The sequence below is a fragment of the Ovis aries genome, chromosome 11 (genome assembly GCF_016772045.2).
Source record: "Ovis aries strain OAR_USU_Benz2616 breed Rambouillet chromosome 11, ARS-UI_Ramb_v3.0, whole genome shotgun sequence".
Classification (NCBI taxonomy): Eukaryota; Metazoa; Chordata; class Mammalia; order Artiodactyla; family Bovidae; genus Ovis; species Ovis aries.
Window position 1 is genome coordinate 45,337,694 of NC_056064.1, and position 18,629 is coordinate 45,356,322.

The following is an 18,629-nucleotide window of genomic DNA, read 5'->3' on the forward strand; positions in this document are numbered from 1 at the left end:
TGAAACCGGCATTTCCAGAGCTTCGTGCCGTCGCCTAGGTCGCAAGGAGCGGGCCTCCTCCCCTCCCAGGCTTTTATTGTCCTTTACATTGGCCAGACTTCTTGTCACTCACGGAACCTGGAACTCATTGGTACAAAAGCTCCAAGAAGTGGTGGGTGATTGGTTGGCTACTGTTCCCGCCCCGATCCTGTCGCCATTTTACATAGGGGATCAGAAACCCTAAAGGGAGTGGTATTGGTACCGGTGGTCAGTTGGGCGGTTGGTGAGTCGTGGGCTGGGGCGTGAAGGCTGCGGCACTCAAGGGCTGACTGGGTTCTCTCAGCTTCAGAGAAAGGGAGACTGGAGAGAAGCGGGTGGCCTGCAGAAACGGGTGGGTCTCCCTGTCTCTTCGCACTCTGTAGGGCAAGGGCTGCGGGACTCTAGAGGCTTGGCTAGTCCGCTTCGGGGTTGTGAGGCGGGAGGACGCGGGGGCGGCGCCTCCGCTTTCTCCAGGGCCCGCAGGTCGAGAGGAAGCGGCCTAGCAGCTGGGCAGAAAGGACACTCGGACGCGGTCCCGGGGGTGGGGTGGGGGGGTGGGGACACAGCGCGCGTGCCCGCCGGCTGCGCACGCCCACTTGGCCACCCGCTTTGGTTCGCGTCCTGGAGATCTCCCCGCAGTTCTCCCTGATGGACGGTTGGTGCCTGTGTTAGAGGAAGGCGGGCGTGCCAGAGATGCGTCGGGGTCGGCGGCGACTTCCAGAGGGTCTCTAGCAGCTCAGCGGGCTTTGGGCGTCTGAAGCTAGGATGTGTACTGTGCTGTTGGGAAGAGGAATCGAGTGTTTGCTTCATAGGATATCTTAAATGTACCTCCCCTTCCGCGAAATGTTCTTCACGGTTTTTCTGATCCGTGAGATTAGTCTTTTTCTCTAAAACAAAGACAAGGAATCTTTAATTTTGTCGCCCACAGGATTTTGAGTGTTGCAATGCATTGGACTTCTGTATGCTTTCTGTATGGCCTCCTATGAATAATCAAAGCATTTATCATCATTCTTTGGTTATAGCAGTTTCCCTGTATCTAATTTTTGTTCAGGTTAAATGCTCTGCTCCTTTTCTCATGTCTTAGGATTAAATGTGGGCTTGGACATCATCCATGAAGTTTAGTCGTGAAGGACACGACTAAATTTCAGAGGTGGGGCCTTTGGAATTTGGTGACCTCACCTCTGAGGTCCCTTGGGTCCTGATGAATGGGAGATAGACTGTCCTTGTTCCCTCTCGGCCCTGCTCTGCCAAGGAGTAAAATTTTCCCATAATTAGCAGTTTAAAGGGAAACAAGGATTTTTTATTTTTCTTTGAAGAATCTTTGTAGACTTCAGTAACAAGGTTAGAGTTGTAGTCAGTACTCCTTTTTATTGGATGATAATTGCTTTACAGTATTGGACGGTACTACTTTTAAGTCTTTAATTAGAGTATCAACCGCACACTTCAGATAGGCTGATCTGTTGAAATTAAAGATGTAAATTTCTGCAAAGCTAATCTGAACAACAAATTTGTTTTGACTGTTGCCTTCCTTTATAGAGTCTCTCATGTATTCTACTGAAAAATAAAATATTGAACATTTGTGCAGTTATATGTCAATATGTTGTTGTTCAGTAGCTAAGTCATGTCTTGATTCTTTTTGAACCCATGGACTGCAGCACACTAGGCTTCCCTGTCCTTCAGTGTCTCCCAGAGTTTGTTCAAACTCATGTCCACTGAGTCCATGATGCCATCCAACCATCTCATGCTCTGTTGCCCCCTTCTCCTCCTGCCCTCAATCTTTCCCAGCATCAGGGTCTTTTCCAACCAGTCAGCTCTTCGCATCAGGTGGCCAGAGTATTGGAACTTTGACTTCAGCATCAGTCCTTCCTTTGAATAATCAGGGTTGATTATTGCGGTTATCTTTGGAGGAGTGATAATTGGGAGAGTGCACAAGGAGATCTGGGTGGATGATAATCATCTTGTTTTGATTTGGTTCATGACATTTCACTGAACTGTATGTTAGCGTGTATGTTTATATCTATGTACATTATGTTTCAAAAGCTAATAATTAACAGGTGATCCTGTTGGTGGGAATATAAATTGCTACAGCCACTATGAAGAACAGTATGGAGGTTCCTTAAAAAACTAAAAACAAAGCTACCATATGATCTAGCAGTCCTACTGCTGGGCATATACCCTGAGAAAACCATAATTGGAAAAGACACGTCTTTCCCCGATGTTCATTGCAGCCCTGTTTACAGTAGCTAGGACATGGAAGCAACCTCAATGTCCATTGACAGATGAATAGATAAAGAAGCTATGGTACATGTATACAATGGAATATTACTCAGCCATAAAAGTGAACGAAATCGGGTCATTTGTAGTGATACGAATGGGCCTAGAGTGTTATACGGAGTGATGTAAGTCAGAAAGAGCAAAAAAACAAATATTTATATGTAGAATCTAGAACAATGGTGCAGATGAATCTATTTGCAGGGCAGGAATAGAGACAGATTTAGAGAACCGACGTGCACACGGGGAAGTGGGGGTGGAGCCAGTTGGGAGGTTGAAATGACATATGTGTACTACCACGTGAAAAATAGCTAGTGGCAAGTTGCTGTAAAGTACAGGGAGCTCAGCCTGGTGCTGTGTGATGACGGAGAGGGATGGGATGGGGGATGGAGGGAGGGAGACTTTAGAGGAGGGAATATATGTGTACATATATACCGTTGTTGTACAGCAGGAACTAATGCAACATTGTAAAGCAACTATAATAAAAAAAATAATAATTTTTTAAAAAGTGAGGTGATGGTCAACACTGGGTGCTATGGTCTCTCCCCCGAACTTACCTGGTTAATTTCTTTGTTGGCCATGCAGTTTCCCAGTGCTGTTATTTCCTCATCTCTGAAATTTTTTAGGTTCTTTTTTGGGTCTTGATACTGTCTACTGGCCAAAGGCAACTATTAAATTTCTAAGAGGTGTTGATATCTAACCTGCCTTAAGGAGTTGGCTTCACAGTGTAGAATAGACTGGTTTTCTGCTTCACAAGTTCTCATTTCAGAAGTATTAGTTGTATCTGTGGTGGCATTGCTTCCATACTTAGGGTGACGAAAGCCTGCCACCATTGAGACTGGGCTTCCCATACCCCACTTGGATGCTGCAGTGGAAAAGAGAATTTTTTTGGCAAGGCATCAAAAGGCTTAGTTGAGTTTCCCCTCTGAAAACAAAATACTCAGCTCCTTCCTATCCAAACTATACTTGAAATTGTTCAAGTTTTGCTAGGAGCCACCTCCAGTGGAGGCTTGTATTTTCATGTGTATGTCTTGTATTTATGTGTCTATATCTCTGCAAAGAACCATTACTTGACTTGCCTTTCTTTTCCTTCAGGTCACAGAATTCAGAAACAATGGGGAACGTTTTTGAAAAATTGTTTAAAAGTCTCTTTGGGAAAAAGGAGATGCGGATTCTTATGGTGGGTTTGGATGCCGCTGGAAAAACCACCATCTTGTACAAACTGAAGCTGGGAGAGATTGTGACTACCATCCCTACAATAGGTATGTTAACGGCCTGTGACAGGACCAGTGTACACTGCAGTATGTTGTGCTTTTACAAGCTTCTTATGTTACTGAATTTTTACTTTGGAGAATCTTGTCCACCTCATAAACTTCTTGAGGCCCAAACCGGGTAATATACAATTTCCTAATTGCTTCCTGGTATCTCTGGTACATTGCTAGGTTTATAGGAGAGTCATACAAACAGATTTAGTTGGAACAAATTTAACCCTATCGACTTGACCAAAAAAAAAAAAAGGAAAAGATAATGGTGATTAAATCAATCTTTCTTCCAGGGGCCTTTCCAAGTGGAAGCATCTCTCCACGCCAAGTATGTTCCTGGCGTTTAAAGATATAGTGTGGAAAAAAGAGAAGGACTTAGCATTTTTTTTTTTCTCCTTCACTTTGGCTCACACCAACTACTTGAGGTGGTGGTCCACTGATGAATTTGATTTGTTCCATTGCTGGAGGACAATCTGACAGTGTAGTTATTCCTGCAAACCAGCTCTTATGTTTTGTCGGCCATTTACGGCTTTTGCAAAGGCAGTTTTGACAGAACTTAGTCTGTGCCTCCTGAGCTGCTTCTAAATCCAAACTCCTGAGTGAGAATGGGCTCCCCAGGGGGCCATGTGAATGTCAGTAGTGTTCTGAAAGTTGGATTAGGCACAGGAACCAACTGAGCAACTTCAGAGATTGCAACATTTAAATGAGGAGGAAACCAAACAGAGAAAGTGCTCATACCCATAGCTTTAAAAAATGTTATTAGTCCAAAAAGAAAATAGGATAATTACTTGTTTTTCTTCTTTCATAAAAATAATTCATCCTTCCGTAATGTCATACATACAGAAAAAATATAAACAAATGTTAAAAAAAAAACCCTGTGATTTTGGTGAATATCTTTTTTTTTTTTTTTTAAGTTATTTTTGGCTGCACTGGGTCTTCATTGCTGAGCACATTCAAGTTGCAGCAAGCGGGGGCTACTCTCTGGTTGTGGTGCTCACACTTATTACAGCGGCTTCTCTTGTTGCAGAGCACCAGCTCTGGAGCATGGGCTTCGTAGCTGTGGCACGTGGGCTTAGTTGCTCCAAGGCATGTGGGACCGTCCCAGACCAAGAAACAAACCCGTGACCCTTGCACTGGCAGGTGGATTCTTAACCTCTAGACCACTGAAAGGTTGCTACTGCAAGCCGTGTGTTATGCCAGGATTCGTGACCTCCAGAGGAGAGGATTTCAATCCGGGATCAGAGACAAGGCTTGACTACTTGGAGCTTTTTGTGTCGCCAAGTTTTATTAAGGTATAACAGAGATAGGGAAAGCTTCTGACATAGACATCAGAAAGGGAAAGAAAGAGTGCCCCCTTGCTAGTTTTTAGCAAGGCATTTTATGTCTGTTGGCAAGCTTCTAATCAGATAAGAGAGACACCTCAAGGCTGAGGGAGTTTCACCAGGCCCCTGTCTCACAGTATGCATTTTTGAGATAGAATGGCAAAAGGTATGCCATCCCCAATCATAAAACAACTGACATGAATACTGGTTTGTTGAGCCATTATCAACCCAAGGTTTGAGAAAAGGAAAAAAAGGTTAGTCTTAGGCAGAACCAGTTTCATCAACAGAGAAAGAAAAAAAACGTCTGCTGCTTGCAGTTTATTTCCCCCTGCCGCATGGGGACCTCTGGCCTCCCTACCTGTTACCCTCTCACCACCAGGGAAGTCCTGGTGAATATCTCTGTGAAGTCATATGCGTGCCGTTTTCCAACTTACTCCGCATTACACAGCATCTTTGCTTCTCTTCTATGTCTTTACCTCTCTGTGGAATGCTTTCCTACCTTCTTCCTTGCCACCCGCAGCCCCCCCACCCCCACCCCACTGCTTATGTAGCTAAATGCCAGCTTATTCTTTCAGTCTCAGTTTAAGCCTCGTTTCTCAGGGATGCCTTTTCTGAGATGGTTTCTTGGATGGTTTTCCCCTGTTGTAAGTTTCCATAGCAACCTGAACGTCTGAGTAACTCTCAGCACGTTTGTCATTGCTCACTCACTACCTCTCTTCCAAAAGTGTAAATAAGAGCAGAAACCATATCTGCCTTGCTCACCACTGTTCTCAAGTTCCTAGCAAAACGCCTGGCACATGGTGGATGCGCAGTAAACGTTTGGTGAATGGATTGCGGTAGATCATTGAACTAATGGCCTCCAATGAATCATGCCCCTCAGTAGCCACAGCCCTGCACAGTCCCCTTCCACAGTGATACTGGGCATGGCCATATGACATACTTTGGCCAAGGGCACAGCAGCAAATGTGATTCACACAGAGATTGGATAAGAGCTTGTGCCTTGGGGTTTGCCCTTTTGGAACACTACCACCACCATATGAGGGAGCTCAGTGCTCCTTGAAAATAAAAAGATCACCTGGAGAAGAGAAGTCCAGCCTACCCCCTAGAGGACTCTGCAAGAGGAAGTCCAGGCAACCTACTGAGTTGGGGACGGGGGAGAATCATTGTTCTAAGCCACGTTCTAAATAATAACCAATACAGATCAATCTCCAGTTTTAGAAACTAGATAGTATGTGGCTCTATGTTTAACAAATTTCCACTGATGGATGATTAGGTTATGTGCAACAGTTCTATGTAAACGATCCTGATCATTCGAAGACCAGTCAAACGTGGCTGAGCTCACTAAGGAGACTGAGAGGGTACAGCCAGAGAAACATAAGGAAAATGGGAAGCCAGGGAGGAGTTTTCAGGAGGGAATGAACAGTAGTGTCAGATAAAAAATCAAATTATGTAAGAACTGGAGAGCTGTTGATGGATTCTCAACCTCGCTGACCTCGGTGAGACCATAAAGCGTGGTGAAGCAGAGCTAAGGTGTAATGGGTAAGAGGTAACAAAGTTTGACTTTAAAAAGGAGAAAGGCATGATTGCAGGTGATGACGTGGAGTCAAGGAAGGGTCTCTCTGAAGGATGTACTTTTATGTTCTAAGCCTGCTGAGGAGAACAGGTTGGAGATTTCGAATGGGGCAGAGAAGAGCAATAGTAGAAGGTTCCAGACAGCATGGGTGGGCCGGATCCAGCCCATGGGTGGATGGACTCAGCACTGGCTGCTTCCTTGTTCCAAGAGGGAGGGAGAGGAGTGTGGATGAAGAGGTAGGTGGGTTTCTGTGGTGTGCGGTGGGAGGCAGAAAGCAGCCCTATCGATGGCTTCTGTCTGCTCTGAAGTCTGCTGGAAGAGCTGCTGGCAGAAAGGGAAAGGAGGTGTCAGGTGGGAGACACCTGTCATGATGCACAGAGAGCAAGCTGACTTAACACGTTCTGTTTTGTAAGCTATAGATCTTTGACTGGCAAGCTGCTTCATAAACGAAAAATACTGTCCAAATGTTAGCTGAAGTTATTTTGAATTGTTGAGCCAGCAAGTCTGCATTAAACACTCTCCCCATCTTCCCCGTGTAGGTTTCAACGTGGAGACAGTAGAATATAAAAACATCAGCTTCACAGTCTGGGATGTCGGCGGCCAGGACAAAATCAGACCTCTGTGGCGACATTATTTCCAGAACACACAAGGTAGAGATTATCCAGTTTCTCGCCTTGCAACCATTTCTGTTAAATGCATCTAAAGATGGGTACTTGAAGCAAAACCTGTGGCACCCTGCTCTATTTGGACTGTCTTCCTTCTCTTTCAATGACCCACTTAAATTTACTGGGGAGGTTTCTTTTGAGAAGTGGTCCCTGCCTTCTTTGGAAAAATACTTGGGCTTCAATGCTTTACACAGGCATCTCCTCTTAATCTAGGACAGTTATAAAATGGTTGTCCTGATGAGTTTCATCTTTTGGTTAATTGAAAGTGCCTTCGATGAAGTACCAATTTTTAAAGAATTTGAATTCTGTAAACTCCTTTAAGCCGGTTGAGAATATCTGAAAAATCATGCGTAACGAGAGAAAGAGAGAGAGAGCAATGGTTGGAAACCCAAACCCAGCATCCTGTGTGGCCATAGTCCCTTCCAGCTTCCCTGTTATCCTACAAGTACATGAACAGGCACGAATATCCTAGATCACTGCCTTGTTTCCTTTTTACTGGATTTTTAAACGTTGGGGTTATAATGTGTCCCATATCAGTCTCTCTGAGTTTTTCCATTGATTATATTTTGGATAACCTTATAGATATTGCCTATCCAGAGATCCATAAGCTGTTCAGATAGTTTTTACACCCTCATTCTCAAACCATCTGGCATCCACATACTCATTTCAGAATTTACTTGGAGTCTTTTCATTTTGAAAATTCTACTACTGATGGTGGGTGTTTTCAGTGCATATGTTTCATAGTAATGACCCATATCTGTCGGTCTTTTCAGTCCAAATGCCCAGGTCGACTGCCCCTTTATATTGTATATCATTTTAGTGATGACTTTTAACACTTAAGTCTCTTTGTAGTTACTGCCTCAACCTATAGATTTAGAACGTCTTTCCTCAGAATAGTGTATGTATCTTTTCTTTTTTCACTTATATTAGTGGGAAGTTGAAAACAAAAAACAAAGAAGATACATAACACATGCCCATGTACCCATTACCCAGCTTCAAAAGTTATCGGCATTTTGCCCAGAGTACATTATAGCAAATGATGCCTCTTATTCATCATTCTTCAGTGTTTATTTTAAACTGATAAAACTTTTTGATTTCAGTATTTATTTAGCTGAGCCAGGTCTTCCTGAGGCCCACGGGATCTTCAGTTGCAGCATGCGAACTCTTAATTGCGGCACATGGGATCTAGTCCCATGACCAGGGATCAGACCCAGTCCCCCTGCATAGGGAGCATGGAATCTTAGCCACTGGCCCACCATAGAAGTCCCTAAAGCTTTTTTAAAAAAACTTAATCTCCATGCATTATCCCACTTCCAAAATTAATATCCTTTCTTTACTGTCTGGTATCCAGCTCTTGGGGGATTCCCTAGCGGCTCAGACAGTAAAGAGTCTGGTCTGCCTGCAATGTAGGGGACCGGCATTCAACCCCTGGGTCGGGAAGATTCCCCCGGAGAAGACAGTGGCAACCCACTCCAGTATTCTTGCCTGGAAAATCCCATGGGTGGAGGAGCCTGGCAGGCTGTAGTCCGTGGGGTCATAAAGGGACACGCCTGAGCGACTTCACTTTTACCCAGTCCTCCAGTTCCCCATTGGACTTGGTTGCATCGGGAATCAAAGTTTACACATTGCATTTCATTTCCTGTCTCTCTAGTCTCTTATTCTACAACAGTTTATCCCTCCACTGTTTTCTGTCCTTCCATCTGCATTTATTAGCTGAAATCCTTCTAAATAAAGAATTCTTTTATTAAATATTTGGTTTCTCTGAAATATAGTTTATATAAGAAAGGCAGGAAAAAGATATAATTCTTTCCCTTTATTGATTTCCGGAGAAACAGTTTGATGGCCCTAGCGGCCTTCCATGATGTTAGTGTTAGCCACTCAGTGTGTGCCACTCTTTGTGACCACGTGGTCTGCAGCCTGCCAAGCTCCCCTGTGCATGGAATTCTCCAGGCATGGAATTCGTCCCTGATGACGCTGAGATTTTTATGTCTTATAATTCAGTCTGTTGCAGACAATATACGTTTTGACACTTAGTTGTTGTTGTTGAATCACTAAATTGTGTCCAACTCTTGCAACCCGCATGGACTGTAGCCTGCCAGGCTTCTTTATCCATGAGATTTCCCAGGCAAGAATACTGAAGCGGTTTGCTTCTCTCCGGGGGATCTTCCTGACCTAGGGATTGAACCCATGTATCCTACATTGGCAGGCAGATTCCTTACTACTGAGCCACCTGGGAAGCCCGCTCAGTGTACTGATTCAAATGTTAATCTCATCTAGAAACACACTCACAGACACACCCAGAATACCATTTGACCAAATGTCTGGGCACCCTGTGGCCCAGTCCAGTCGACAGATAAAATTACAGATAAAATTAACTATCCAGAGTCAAAATACTAGAGGTTTCATGTCCTCATTCTCTGAAGGGTTCCCTTCTCCCACACTTTTAAGAGTTGTCACACTCAGTCACCAAGTAGAAATGCCTTTTTATTTTCAGTCTTTATTTATAGCAAGCCTAATTTTATTGAGTTTCAGTAGCTATTGCTTCAATGGTAGGGAACTGGCTATATTCTAGGACCTTCGAGTGGGTGGTTTGGACTCTTCATGAAATAAGCAAATGGGGCCTCTGAAGAATGGATTTTCTGTTTGGTGGGTCCAGACATTGCAGCCACTAGTAATCTTAGATGTTGCCCTTATTTTTCCTGCACCTCTGCAACAGACAGGCTGTCTTTTTTATTTAAAATTTTCTTCTTCATCAGTATGTTGAGCAAAACAGACTTAATGATAGCTTAGCTCCCAATTAAGATAGTGAACTAGGTGTAGACTGGAATGTGAACTATTTACGGGATTTCTTAGTTGATTTATCATATGTGTGCTCAGTTGTGTCCAACGCTGGGACCCCATGGACTGTAGCCCACCAGGCTTCTCTGTTCATGGAATTCCCCAAGCAAGAATGCTGGAGTGGGTTGCCATTTCCTGCTCCAGGGGATCTTCCGACACAGGGATTGAACCCGTGTCTCTTGTGTCTTCAGCGTTGGGAGGTGGATTTTCTTAGAGAAGGCATAAAATAGTTCATTAGATAGGCCGTTAGTTGTGATGTGGAAAGATTTTTCTCCTTGATTTAGGTTCTATTATTTTAATTTGCTAAATAGCAATGTATTTATATGGTTTAAAATTTAAAGAAGTGAAAGTATACAGTGCGGAGTCACCACCTCCTTCCTGCCCCCAAACCACCCAGTTCCTCTTCCCATTTTTATTTCTTGTTTATCTTCCAAAGATATTTTATGCATATATAGGCAGCTGTGGATACATATTTCTACCCACTTCTAAAAACAAACCACAGCACAGTTCATTGGTTATTTTACCTTTTTTAAGGTTTTCTTAGTTCAGAAGTGTAGTGAGTCTGTTGCTGGGTTCTTTTGTTTCTCACACAAGGATCTAAATAAAAAGAGTATAAAATTGGGCCTAATATTGATAAACCTTGATTTTTTTATTAGGAATGGCCAATGGATCATATGTCAGCTTCTACCCTGTCAGTTTTGCATGGGAGACTAAGGGTCTCCTAAGAATTCAGGAAAACCGCCTTTGCTCAGCTGTGATCAGAGTCCAGAGACTTACTGGCAGCCTGTCAAGTCTTTGGGGGGAGTTTTGAACATTCTGCATTTTTTGGGTCTGATGTGATGTAACAGACATGACTTTGACTCTCATGTAAGCCCCAGACGGTCAGAAGCTGTGGGCGCTCCAGTCTGCTGGAGGGGGCTGTTGTGGGCAGCTGGTCAGGCAGCTGTTGGGTGGGCCTGGGAAGCATAGGGGTGTCAGGGGCTGGGGAAGGGGTGTGTGGAAAGGGCCGAGGGCCAGCACAAGTTTTCCCTCCTAGACACAGTGGTGAGGTCTCAGTGTGAGAAGGAACCCGGAGGTCATCTCATCCCACTGTGCTTTTCCCACCAGCAGAGTCCCTTCTTTGGGCTCCTGCAAGTGGCCGCTGAAGCTGCCCACAAGCATCTCCAGTGAGGGGCAGGCCTCTTGAGGCGGCCCACGGCACCTGCAGTTCTGTTAACTCTTTTTAAAAAAAATTTTTAATTTTAAAAAATCTATTTACTTCTTTGGCTGCATCAGGTCTTAATTGTAGCTTACGGGATCTTTGTTACATCACGTGGGTCTTTCATCCTCTCTAGTCATGGCGCGAGGGCTTCATTGCTCTGTGGCACGTGGGATCTTAGTTCTTCAACCAGGGATTGAACCTGAGTCCCCTGAGTTGCAAGGCAGATGCTTCACCATTAGACCACTAGGGAAGTCCCCTGTTGACTCTTTATCACCTCAACCTCCTGGAGTTGTACCCACGGATCTTCCATCTACTTCCAACAAGTTGAAAGTCTATATGTCATAGCTTTTCGATATTTGAAGACAGCCATCAGTCCCCTCGGTGAGTCTTTGCCCTAGGCAGAGCACTCCCAGTTACATACATTGTTTTTCGTATGACATAGTATCTAATTCCTTTGCCTTCCTCATCAGTCTTTGCCCTTCCAGTTCTTCTGTGTCTTAGAGTGTGGGGTCGGCACCGACCACGTAACACGCCCGGGATGTTCTGACTCATGTACTGTAGCCTAGGCTTTTTTCGCCCATATTTTAGAGACTGAGCTGTTCTCTCTTCTGTTGATAGAGCCTTCACTGTTATTAAATAGTTCTTCTGGCAGCCACTTCCTATTTTTGTCTGCCAGAGGGCTTATTGTCAGCTAACCACCCAGTTCTTACCACCATTAACGTCACATGGACCACTGCTCAGAGCGTCTTCCCCATCCTGTATGTGGATTGTGTGCTGAGTTCCTCCTGGGCACCGCCTCGGGAGACCCCGTGGCCCCAGCTCTTCCGCCAGCCAGTGTGGCAGTGACCAGGTCTCTGCAGGCTTCAGCCACCTTTGCTCAGATACAATGCACCAGTCCCGTTCTTTGACCCATCTCTTGCTTCCTGGGATTTCTCTTCTGCTGTAGTGTGGAATGCTGCAAAGATTCCTGACACCAATTGCCTGGGGTTGGGCCATGCTTCACAGGTTAAGGGCAGAAGACACCTTCACTGCAGATGCCAGCTGCAAATTCAGGGCTCCCCAGACCACCCTCACTTTATCACAGCTGTTCACAGTGATGCTAAAGCTGAAGCTCCAGTACTCTGGCCACCTCATGCGAAGAGTTGACTCATTGGAAAAGACTTTGATGCTGGGAGGGATTGGGGGCAGGAGAAGACGGGGACAACCGAGGATGAGATGGCTGGACGGCATCACTGACTCAATGAATGTGAGTCTGAGTGAACTCCAGGAGTTGGTGATGGACAGGGAGGCTTGGCGTGCTGCGATTCATGGGGTCGCAAAGAGTCGGACACGACTGAGCAACTGAACTGAACAAATTTGGCAGTTCCCAGTGAGAAGGAAATGGCAACCCACTCCAGTGTTCTTGCCTGGAGACTCCTAGGGACGGGGGAGCCTGGTGGGCTGCCGTCTATGGGGTTGCACACAGTCGGACACGACTGAAGCGACTTAGCAGCAGCAGCAGCAGCAGTGTTCCCTCAGGTTCTTTTTGTTTGTTTGTTTGTTTGTTAATTGGCTGCACCAGGTCTTAGTTTCGGCATGTGGGATCTAATTCCCAGACCAGGATTGAACCCATGCCCCCTGCATTGGAAGCCTGGAGTCTTAACTACCAGGGAAGTCCCTCTTCAGATTCGGTCTTCATTAAAACAACTCACAGGACTCAGATTGCTACGCTTAAGCTCCAGTTTTATTATATGGCAGAGGGATACAGATGAACCAGCCGAAGGAAGAGATGTATGTGGGAGGCACACAAGGTACACAGGGCTTGTGTTGTCCTCTTCCCATGGGATCAGGGTGTTACCCTGTGGCCCATAGAGGGGCTACATACACAGAGTGCTGCCAACCAGGGAAGACTGTCTCAACTTGGATGTTCACAGATTTTTATTGGGTCTTTTTCATGTAGGCATGATGTAGAAATGAAGTAACTAAACCTGAGCCTAACCTTTTCTCTCTTTATTCTTTAAAAAATGTGTATTGGAGTGTAGTTGCCTTACAACCTTGTATTCGTTTCTGCTATACAGCAAAATGTGTACATATACTTACATCCCCTCCCTTTTGGACTTCCTTCCGGTTCAGGTGACCACAGTGCATTAAGTAGTTCCCTGCGCTATAGAGTAGGTTCTCATTAGTTATCTCTTTTATGCATAGTATGAGTATATGTGTCAACCCCGATCTCCCAGTTCCTCCCCCTTCTCTCCGCTTGGTATCCATATATTTGTTTTTTATATCTGTGTGTCTATTTCTGCCTTGCAAATAGGATCATCTATACCGTTTTTATAAATTCCACATATATGCATTAATGTACAGCTTTGGTTTTTCTTTCTGACTGACTTCATTCTCTATGACAGCCTCTAGGTCCGTGTTTCTACAAATGAGCCCATTTTATTCCTTTTAATGGCTGAGTAATATTCCGTTGTATGTATGTATTGCATCGTCTTTACCCATTTCTGGGTTAATGAGCATTTAGGCTGTTTCCATGTCCTGGCTGTTGTAAATAGTGCTGCAGTCAGCATTGGGGTACATGTGTCTTTTTGAATTATGGTTTCCCTGGGTATATGCCCAGTAGTGGGATTGCTGGGCCATACCGTAGTTCTGTTTTTAGTTTTTTAAGGGATCTCCATGCTGTTTTCCATAGTGGCTGTATTCTCTGTCTACTCTTGTTATTGTTGATCTGTTGAGGGGCCATGGTGCCTCTGAAAAAGGCTGGTTGGGCGCCCAGCAGGCTTCCCAACTCTGGAGATTCTACATGTGCTTCCGTATTGATTGCTTTCAGTGAAACCACACACGTAAACAGGCAGAGGCTGTCAGGACGTGTGAACAGCTACCCTCCCCAGGTTCAGATTACTAACACACTGCTGCTTTCCATTCAGGTCTGATTTTCGTGGTCGACAGTAATGACAGAGAGCGGGTCAATGAAGCCCGAGAAGAACTAACCAGAATGTTAGCCGAAGACGAGCTCAGAGATGCGGTCTTATTGGTGTTTGTAAATAAACAGGTATGTCACTAGCTGTCTGAATCCTGGGACTGAAAAGTGCTACCAGCTGCTCGCTTTAAAAATAGAGATATTTAATTAGCTGCCTGCCTCCCTCTCGCCAGTCCCTCCCGTAACCTTCCCCTCCACCTCCTTTTTAGCTTGGGTCTTATATTGGTTCACTCGCTCAGCAAACATCCACTGAGCATTCACTAAGATCCAGGCATTGTTTGGGGTATTGGTGATACAGCAGTGAACCAGACAGACAGAAATCCCTGAGTTCATGGAGTTTGCATTCTAGTAGGTAGGACGTCAGTCAGTAACAGATATGTCCTATGTCTGGGGGGAGTCATGGGAAAAGGGGCAGGTGTGGAGAAGGATCAGAGGGCCCCTCTGGTAAGAGGACGTCTGATCAGATGACACCTAGCTGCCATATAGCACAGAGAGCTCAGCTCAGCTCGGCACTCTGTGATGACTTAGGAAGGTGGGGTGGGAGGGAGGGCATATATGTATACGTACAGCTGATTCACATCATTGCACAGCAGAAACTAACATCACATTTAAAGCAATTACACTCCATTTAAAAAATAAATAAGCTATAAGCATACGTTGTACAACACAAGGAATACAGCCTATGTGTTATAATAAGTATAAATGGAGTATAACTTGTAAAATTGTGAATCATTATATTGTATATTGTATACCTGTAAGCTATATAATATTGTACATCAACAATATTTTAATTAAAAAAAAAAAAAGATGACCCCTGAAGGCCCTCAGGAAGGGAGCCCGACTATTCTAGGAAGAGCAAGGCAGCCAGTGCAGCTGGGGTGGAGTGGCGTGGGGTGGGGGGTCAGCAAAGGGGGAGATGAAATTGGATGATGTGGGGCCAGTCCTTGAGGAAACTCGGCTACCATGTGAATAACACAAAACAGTAAAAGTTGAGGTAGGAGAAAGATGTGGAACCATCCAACCTCAGGACAAGAAGCTGAAGTAAGGGTGGAGAGGAAGGTGGAATCCTGTGGAAGTTGCCAGCCGGAGATGAACAGTCGCGTTCTGATGCATTTCCCCCTGCTTTCTCCTCCACGAGTACACTCGTTACGTAATTGAGATCTTACGTCTTGCCAGTGTTGCATCCTGTTTCGTCTTTCAGATTTATCAGAGGCATGTTCTCTTGTCATCTAGCTCTTTGTAAGCACTATTTTAAACGGTGGGGGCATCATCATTCACTTGGCCATTACCCCACCGTTAGATTGGATGCCACTTTGAGGTTCATTAGTGCACCTGGACTTTGATAAAAGAAAACGTTTGTTCTTTTTAATTATAGAACCAGGACACGTTCAGTGTATAGATCTACAGACGATTCACAATATCGAGTGAAACATTCCAGCTCCACTTTGCAGGATAAAAACGTTGTTAAATTCCTTACATTTCTCTCCAGAGCTTATTCTGCATTCGGTTTTGCCACCTGCTTCTTAGCCTATCTTTGATGTCCTTCCAAATCATTGTCTAGATCTACTTTGTTCTTTTTTTTTTTCAAAACCTGTAGCTCCTGCGTTGGAAGCTCAGAGTCTTAACCACTGGACTGCCAGGAAAGTCCTCAGCTCTACCTTGCTCTTTCATGCTAATTTATTCAAATTTGGTTTCAGCTTACTACATGCCAGACACAGTTCTAGGCACTAGGAATATGTCAGAGACCAAGATAGACAGAGATTCCTTCCATGGTAAAACTTGCATTCTAGTTATAGGAGGCAGGTAATAAACATACTAAGTCAGTCAATTTTGTAATACAGTAAACTTGCAGTGAGGGCTATATTTAAAACAGTGAAGCAGGACAATCAGGAGGGGTCACGGGGGCACAGAGACCTTGCAGAGCGTCCTGAGAACTTGGGCTCTTACACTGAGAGAGACAAAGCTGTTGCAAGGTGTTAATAGGAGAAGGACTGGATGTGACTTCACTGACCGCCAGGTTGAGGATAGACTTTTCCGGGAGGAAGAGCAGAAGTGGGGAGACCAACTCAGAAGTAATTTCAATACTCCCAGTGAGAAACAGTCAGACTCTAAATATATTTTGCAGGTAGAGCCAATGGGCTTTCCCAGCGTGGAGCTGTGAGAGTGGAGAGAGAGAGGGAAGGAAAAATTGAAGGGCGATTTGAAGGTTTGAGGCCTGAGCCTCTAGGCGGCCAGAGATAAGAGTGGGGGTTAAGGGCAGATGTTGGGGAAGAGCATGGTATTTCATTACGTGGATGGAACACTGCTGAACTGACGTTTGAATATTCTCTTCCAAGGATCTTCCCAATGCTATGAACGCAGCAGAGATAACAGACAAGCTTGGCTTACATTCCCTCCGCCAGAGAAACTGGTACATTCAGGCCACTTGTGCCACCAGCGGAGATGGGCTTTATGAAGGCCTGGACTGGCTCTCCAACCAGCTCAAAAACCAGAAGTGACGGGAGGTGCCGCGCTCCCCGTGCGTCGTGGCAAAGTCAACTGGCCTCTTGTGTGTGCGTGTGTGCGTGTGAGGAGCCGTGTGGGTGTGTGGCCGGGCGTGGGAGCAGCTTTCTCACATAGTGCCTTATACACGCTCTAAAGAAACCAGTCTTACATGTTAAGAACAACCAGTGTTCCACTTTCTATGCTACCTTCCATTTCAATAGCTTTGATGACCAGCTTTGCAGTCCATGGGGGAGTCCATGGGGGAGTCCCAAGGGCTCCCCCATGCCCGGGAGCCAGACTGGTCTTTGTGATGGAAAAGTTGGGGGAGGGTGGGCCATGGACTGCCTCCACTTGTGTGATCTTGGCCCAGGCCTGGGGTCTCTGCACACCTGGGGATCCTGTTAGACTCTAGCATCCTTTTGTTAAAAAAAAAAAAAGGAAGGCTCAAATTACATCTGCTTACCGCAGATGTAAAGTTCAGATGTGAACTTGTTATTTTCTAGCCCAGAGGTCCTGATTTAATATACTTTACTGAGAGAAATCAGTGATCTTATTCTATGAGAAGAAAAAAAACCCCATAACACTAGACCCTGTAACACTAGAAAATCTTCGAATCCTTCCTTCCTTTGACTCTTATTTGCCAAATGGAGACCCTCTGGGGTGGGCACCCAGCACGTGGCAAGGCTCTTTGCCAGGGCCGCCCCGCCACGCCCCAGGCTGGGTTAAAGAGGGGCGATGCCTTCGTGTTCCTCGTCACCTCTCCGAGGCTGCTGCCCCCACTCCTCTGCTCGGCGCCGAATGTTCTCCGCCTGAAGCAGGAGCTTGGCTCCCCAAATGGAAGCAGAACCATGTACAGTATGTTAGTCCAACTTGCGGTTTGGGTTAGCTGCTCTTCCTAGAACCACACACCCGGGAGTTCTGAGAGTTTATGAGAGAATCAAGGGGTTAAATCTGGGCAACGAGACGCCCGGCAGTCAAGTTGTTTGGTGCTAAATTTTGCCATGAAGGATGTCTCATCCAGGCCACTCTGTGGCACTGGGACTCCCTCTTGTGGTTGGCAATCATGGAATTTTCCATGCCATGGAATCATGGCAAACGTGGAAATGTGCTCTATGTTATACTCAAAATAGAGGTAACAACGACCTGAAAACGAGCTGGGTTCGCTCAGTAGTCTAGAGCTGTTTCGTCCAGACAGCTGTTGTCCAAATTTGTACCTAAGCTCTTCCACGACTACCTTTTAAAACTGCTTTTTTAAAACAAACAAACAAACAGAAAAAAACTCTTAAATCACAGAGGAGGAGAGTGTAAAATGAATTTTATCAAAAGTAAACCTTGCTGATAACCATGAAGTTGCTATGACTTGGAAGAAATTTCATGCTGTGATCAATGTGGAATGTAATGTTTTTCCTTAAGACATTGACTTTAAAGAATGTTCCTTGCAGTACTGGCAACAAAGTCCAGATTTGATTTTTAAACCATGCAATTAAGTCCTGAGAAATATTTAGATTGTGCGCCTCAAACTGGCAGGAAGTGTGTCTTACACTTTTGTATTTATGCTTGGTGCGTGTGCCCATGCTGGGCCTCATCAAACACTTGTTAAGTGGTTGGACAATAAAGACTTGCTTTGGAAGGAGAGGACAGCCATGTGCTTCCGGATGTCTTGAGCATCTTTAGAATTCCTTCCCCTCTCCATCTCAGCAGACGTGCTGTTAAAAACTCCCAGGGCACTTGTACAAAAGGCAGAACATCCCGGGGTGCTGTCTGGGCCCTCCTGCCTTCAGCAGCGCTCCTCATTCTTACCTTCCATGATGCTTGGAACTGCTGAGGTCTTCCTCTGAATTTGGAGCTGATGATTTATGGTTAGTGGATCAGTGGAGGCACTTCAGTGTGGTGCCTTTGAGCAAAGGCTTGGGTCCCTGAAAGCCATATTCACATCCCACCTATGTCCTCACTAGCTGCCTGGCATCAGGCCTGTCATTCTTCGCCTCCCTGTCCCTGAGCCTCCGTTTGCTTAACTGTTAGATGGGCGTAATAAT

General features: G+C 45.2%; 1 protein-coding gene across 2 annotated transcripts; it reads left to right on the forward strand.

Annotated features, from left to right (window-relative positions):
• Positions 1 to 202: 202 nt before the first annotated feature.
• LOC101120590 (ADP-ribosylation factor 2) lies at positions 203 to 18,228 on the forward strand. Of its 2 annotated transcripts, none has more exons than XM_004013004.4 (5): positions 203 to 262; positions 3,385 to 3,551; positions 6,986 to 7,096; positions 14,057 to 14,181; positions 16,446 to 18,228. In XM_004013004.4, the coding sequence occupies exons 2-5, from the start codon at positions 3,404 to 3,406 to the stop codon at positions 16,605 to 16,607; spliced, it is 546 nt and encodes a 181-aa protein (XP_004013053.1). In that variant the 5' UTR covers positions 203 to 262; positions 3,385 to 3,403; the 3' UTR covers positions 16,608 to 18,228. The 2 variants fall into 2 exon arrangements, with proteins under 2 accessions (XP_004013053.1, XP_004013054.1); XM_004013005.5 differs by having other exon boundaries at positions 250 to 370.
• The last annotated feature ends 401 nt before the right edge of the window (positions 18,229 to 18,629 follow it).